This window comes from Ochotona curzoniae, unplaced genomic scaffold, assembly GCF_017591425.1.
Source record: "Ochotona curzoniae isolate NIBS_2020 unplaced genomic scaffold, NIBS_Ocur_1.0 contig_2754, whole genome shotgun sequence".
Lineage (NCBI taxonomy): Eukaryota > Metazoa > Chordata > Mammalia > Lagomorpha > Ochotonidae > Ochotona > Ochotona curzoniae.
The window spans coordinates 17784225-17790224 of NW_024465582.1; the positions used below are offsets into that span (position 1 = coordinate 17784225).

General features: G+C 49.7%; 1 protein-coding gene across 1 annotated transcript in view; it reads right to left on the minus strand.

The window, feature by feature from the left end:
- Positions 1–5573, minus strand: part of LIFR (LIF receptor subunit alpha) — a 36859-nt gene extending 31286 nt beyond the window's left edge. Inside the window, exons 1-3 of the mRNA XM_040977673.1 lie at positions 5474–5573; positions 3026–3140; positions 633–772 (exon numbers count right to left, since the gene is read on the minus strand). Of these exons, the coding sequence (XP_040833607.1) occupies positions 633–772; positions 3026–3140; positions 5474–5573 (355 nt within the window). The remainder of the gene's footprint in view (positions 1–632; positions 773–3025; positions 3141–5473) is intronic.
- Between the last annotated feature and the right edge of the window lie 427 nt (positions 5574–6000).

Consider the following 6000-nt stretch of genomic DNA (forward strand, 5'->3'; position numbering starts at 1 on the left):
AACAGTCCACAGCTGACAAAGGTCAAGACTGCTTGGGTCTTGCTGCAGAGCAAAACGCCCATCTTGGTCAGCCTGGGTTGACCGTGCAATCCTAATCTTCCGTGGCCTTGGATCTAGACACCCCATTAACAGGTTTGTAATGCATGCTTGCCTCGTGTGCAGCACTATACCCAGTGCCCAGTGTGGGAGACAGAGCCCTGCCCTCCTCCTGAAGGAGACACTCAGCACACAGCCACCTGGTAAACTGTGTCCCCAGGGGTGCACAGCTAACATGACGCTCATGTGGGGACAGAAGCTCCTTTGGCATGGGTGTTCAGTGAGTACTGTCAGAGTGAGGGGTGCCTGAGAAACCCTGGAACTCACACACGGGACTCAAGGAGGCCAAAGGCAGAGTACTGACCGGGGGTGGGGTTGGAGGGACCTCAAATGCTGGGGGAGGTGGGTGTCTGTTTTGGTTGACCAGAAGCCCAGTTGGCTTCCTTCCTCTCAACCTATAATGAGGTTGCTAAGAAAATGAAAGAATTAGTGTAACAAATGAAACTCAAAGAACAGGAAGCTTCTGCCAGCTACACAGCAACATAATACTAACAGCAATATTATTCACTCTTCAAAGCTTCTTTCCAAATACTTACAAACATTTTTTTCATTTAGTGTGAATCTGCTTCTAGAACTCCCCAAATCGCTGTGAGAACTAATGGTTACTATGTGATCACCAGTTGAAAGAGCTGGGATTTTAACATTCGCTTTCTCAGAATGATAACAAGAACGGGACCTGCAATATAATAAGTCAAATTTTAATCAGATAAAATGACTAGTGTAATTTTCATAAAAATCTAACACAACACACAATGAAAATACCTTAGACTGCTTCAGATATAAAACCACGTAGGTAGAATTGTACTTTAAGACTGAACAAAGAGGTTAGTAGTAATTTTGCCAGTGGGGTGGCAGCAAGCGTAACTGGCTTGTACCAAAAAGTAAGGCAAGTAAACAGAAAGGGGGCCGCCCAGACTTGGGAGTGTAGCTGCTCTGGTGCCCCTCAGCCTTCCCTGGCTGCCTGCCCCCTTGACACTGACCCTGGGACATCAGCCCCAACACAGATCCTCAGGCTGAGGGTGACTGGGGGAGTGGTGCTCAGGGAAGCAGCAGAATGCCCACCTGTCACCTTGCTAAACACCTCCTCAATGGCCCGCTCCTCTGCCTTGGGTCATGGGTGATTAAAATGTCCACACTGGTGCCACTTTCCAAACACTCCCAGTTCCCCAGTCGGGGCCTCGTAGACAAAACAATATTTTCCTGTCTTGTCCCACAGCCCTTTGTGTTTCTATAGGGCAGGTTTACATTCTTTGTAGGATTATTCATGTTGGCTTCTAATTTCTCAAGGAAGCTCTCCCTGGGGCAAAGGGAATGCCGGAGCCTCCTGTATTCCTACCCCGACCCACCACCAGCACAGGCCTCAGCACCAGCATGGGCCCTGGCAGGGCTGGCTCAGCCGCATCTCGACTCGCACAGCTTAGGCACCAGCAACCTGAAAGCACTCAAATTCTTCAAACTGTTCTACAGTACACGTGCAAGTTCCAGTACCCGCCCAGGCTGGGGCATCCTCACGCCCTTCTAAAGGCTGAGAATGAAATGTGCAGATCCCGGCCAGCACCTGAGCCTCTCATTCTAACTATTTGTTACAGACTAACTTCTTTCTCAGGGTGGCTTGTGGTGGGCACCTGTGTTATTTACCCAGTCTCAGGCTTTCCCCCTTCTGCACCCACAGTCCTTCTGAAGCAACGCAGGGCCACAGAAAGTAAAGTGACCACTGAGTCCATCAGTCCAGGAAGGAAGCTCTCAAAGCCAGTGCAGCTATGTCCCTTGTCTTTCTTCTGCCACCAGCCTGCTAAAACCTGGTGTTCCAAGAGACAGACCTGGGCATGGATCCCGGCTGACCTCCCCCGGACAAGGGACACAGCAGGAAATGGCCAGGCTCTGAAGGTTGTTTCTGCAACACAAGCCAGCTTGTCCCTTGGCCAATATACTGCCCTGGTGCTAAGAGTGATGCTACATAAAGACACACTGAGTGGGGCGGGATCTGATGGATTAAAATGCACATGGATCACTTCTACCTTAGGCCCATTTATCAGCAAATCAGCTGGGAGAGCCAAGCTGAACGCCTCTGGCACTGCTAGGCAACCCAGGGCCTGCAGATAGGAATTAGGGGAAAAGCCAACAGGAACTGGTCCAGAGAGCAGGCAAGCCCCAGGGCTCCACTCTAGCTCAGAAGCTTCTAACCTAAGACGACTTGGGAGGAGAGGGCAAGGTGGCATGATGGAGCCTGCCAGCCACCTGCTAATGGTTACTCCCCTTTCCTTTTCCCTAGTAACAGGGAACCCAACCCAGGGTTTCCTGGGCACACTGCCTCCACCGGCTAACAAGATGGACTTCCCAGCTCTGTTAACTGCTTTGGGCATCAGACTGGGTTCTGACCATTGAGATGAGCAAGTCTGTTAGAGAAAGGCATCGTTTCTTGTTCCCTCCTGCTTCTTGGGATGCAGACATGACAAGGCTCCCCCAGCACCCTGTGATCTGTGAAATCACACAATTGAGATGGCAGGAAAGCAAAAAGCAGGAACTGGGCCTCTATGGCTATAGCCAACATGCCAGCCTGTGTCTGCCCTAAACCTTCAGTCAGACAGTGAATGCCCGTGTGCTGAGATGCTGTACCCAGCCTTTCCTGGCAGGCACAACCTGGGGTAGACCCAGCTGCCACGGGTGGTCCTGGCTGGGACAGACCAGCACACTCCCCCAGGGCACAGGTGTACTGGAGGCGTGTGGCACACTGTTATGCAGTCAAAGGACCAAAGCTCTGTTTCCACCTTGACTGATATCAGATCCAAAGAACAAGATTCAAGAAACAGAGAGCTAAGAGTCAGAATTTTATGTTTTTAGATTCCAGAATAAAACCTCTGCATTCTAAAATCAGGGCCCAGAGACACTCTTGGTTGTAGCTGTAAATTCATAAAAGAATTTCCATTACCTGTCTTCAACGCAGATTTCGTACTGGGTCCCATGACTTGTTCCAGAGGGCATATTCCAGGAACAGTCCCATATGTCAAAATTGTTAGTCACACACTTCAGCTCCCGAGGGGACCCTGCAGAGGAAGGAACACGTGTTCACACCCAAGAAGTACTGGCTAAGCCAGCGGCACCTGCACCGTGCCCAGCTCTCAGCAGACACTGTGCTGCAGGGCCACGGTCTCTGCTCAGAGATGATCTTGCAGTCTCAGGTATGTTGATTTCTAGCATAAACTCAAGAATGCTAGAGAGTAAAGGGATGAAAGCCAGCCAGCTGCTGGACCATTCTGAAATTTAGGTTCCAGCAAAGACTCCGCTTCCAGGCAGCTAATAGAAGGAGAGACTTAAGGTGCAGATTCAGTAAGGCCAAGACACAGGCTGGAGGACTTGAGCACCTCTGCTGGCTCCTCCCGCAGCGCCATTTATGGAATGGAAAGGGAGGAAGGGGGCAGGGACAGGGAGAGAAAGACAGGAAGGGAGGAAGGAACGGAAAGGAAGAGAGAGAGAGAGAGAGAGAGAGAGAGAGAGAGAAAGGGAGAAAGGAAGGAAAGAAAGAAGGCAGGCACGGAGGGAGGAGGAGGAAAAAAAAAACAATGTGTCTCATACACTCCCATCCAGCTCCAAGCACCCTAGTTTCTACGACCTCACTTTTGCCCTGGTGTCCACTGTTGCCCACTGTGGTCTCCCTGATGCCCACTGCGGCCCCACTGACGCTCAATGCGCTTCACTGCTGCTACCTGACACAGAAACCCCACTGCTGACCTTCAGGTTGCCAGTAAAATAGTACTGAGTTCCTACTAGTAAGTGGAGTGAGCCTGAACAACTGAACACCAAAATCAGAAGACTGCAGGGGCTGGTGTTCTATCTTCCACCCCGTGGCGCCGGCATCCCATATGGGCGCTGGTTCATGTCCTGGCTGTTCTACCTCCCTTCCATCTCATTGCTGTGGCCTGGGAAGGCAGTAGAGGATGGTTCAAACTCTTGGGACCTAACACTCACATGGGAAACCAGCAAGAAGCTCCTGGCTTCAGATTGGCTTAACTTGGCTGTTTTGTGGCCATTTGGGGAGTGAACCAGCAGATTGAATACCTTCTCCATCTCTCCTTCCCTCTCTTTCCAATAAAAATAAATTAAAAAAAAAAAATCACAATTCTGGGCCCAGCGCAGTAGCCTAGTAGCTAAAGTCCTTGCCTTGAACGTGCCAAGATCCCATATGGGTGCCAGTTTATATCCTGGCAGCCCCACTTCCCATCCAGCTCCCTGCTTGTGGCCTGGGAAAGCAATTGAGGGCGGTCCAAAGCCTTGGGATCCTGCACCTGCGTGGGAGACCCAGAGGAGGCTCTGGGATCCTGACTTCGGATCGACACAGCTCCGATCGTTGTGGCCACTTGGGGAGTGAATCGTCGAATGGGAAGATCTTCCTATCTTTCCTCCTCTCTGTATACCTGACTTTCCAATAAAAATAAATCTTTTTAAAAATTATAATCCTGATAATAGCTACACCTGTGAAATATCATGACATAATAAGTAGACTGTATGAGCAATGCAGAACAAGATTACCCCGGAAGGGAAGAAGGAAGAAGGGCAGGCCAAAGAGGAAAAGGAGCAAAGGACCAGGACACGGGGGAAGGCAGGGAAAAACCACTGCTGGGTGAAAAGTACTCTAGCCTATATTCTCTGTGAATGCTAATGCAAATGGCCTTTCTCTTGCATTTTTACACAATGTTAGGATAATACCAACAGCAGAAATAAATTATAAAGCATTTACATAAGACACAAAGCAGCAACGCTGCACTGGAAGCAGTCACGTTAAGATCAGCAGTCGTAATAATACGGCTGTTTAAACTACTGACCTTGGGGAAATAAGAGAGAACCGTTTTAATTGTGGAAGAAAATATAAAAACTAAACCAGGAGACGGCAGCAGAGCGACATCCTTTACAGATGTACGCCAGGTAAGAATCTACAAAACCATTCTTAATATACATTCAAGTCACACGAGAGTGCACACACCAGAAGACACTGAGATCTTATTTGTGCGACACAAACAGGACACAACAGTGCTGGCTGGGAGCAGGGCAGATCACAGGCACCTGCACGGGCACCTGCATGGGCATGGGCACGCTCCGACTCGTGCGTGTTCTCACTGTGCTGGTGGCCATTGCTTGCGTGAGCTGCCAAGATTACAGGAACAGATCCTAATGGGTAAACTCTACTGTATACAGGTTATGCATGAACTTCTTCATGAGGTTGGGGGAAAATCTGAAAGTACATAGGAAAAAAGTTACAGAAAAATATATTTTTAAGTACCTAAAGCTGGGGAAGTGTTTAAGAAAGCTAAATAATCACTTCATGGTCAAAACAGAAATAAAACTGCAACCTGCTGCTTCTCTACAAGTCTCACGCACTTACCCCTCTTCTGGCCATCTGCTTGATTCATTAGGGAGCAGAGAGCAAGTGTTGACAGGAGCCACCGGACACCTGCAGGCGGCTTCATTCTTCGCTTGCTCATCCCCCAGGGCGGCCATCTCAATGCCAGGTGGACGTCCATGATGAGTGCAATGCAGTTGGTCCTAAACCAAGAGAGGGATTTCAGTCAGAGCCCACGGCTGTGGCCACACGCCACCCTGGGCACACAGACACAGAAAGCCACACTGGCAGGCTCTGAGACTGATAGATCCACACTGCTGATGCCCCGTTCTGCCCAGCACCAATGTCCGGGCATAGGCACCCACCACAGCGTCTGCTTTCCCATTCTTGGCTTCAGTTCACGACCAGCCCTATGTCCCCACTGCTCACTCTCCCCTCCAGGAGCATGAGGCATGCATCAAACCAAACTCTGATGATCCCTAACGACACGTGGGTCGACTTTCTTAATTAACACATGCTAACACCCACAATCATTCATTTATAATAATACTGCTTAGCTTTTCAACTTA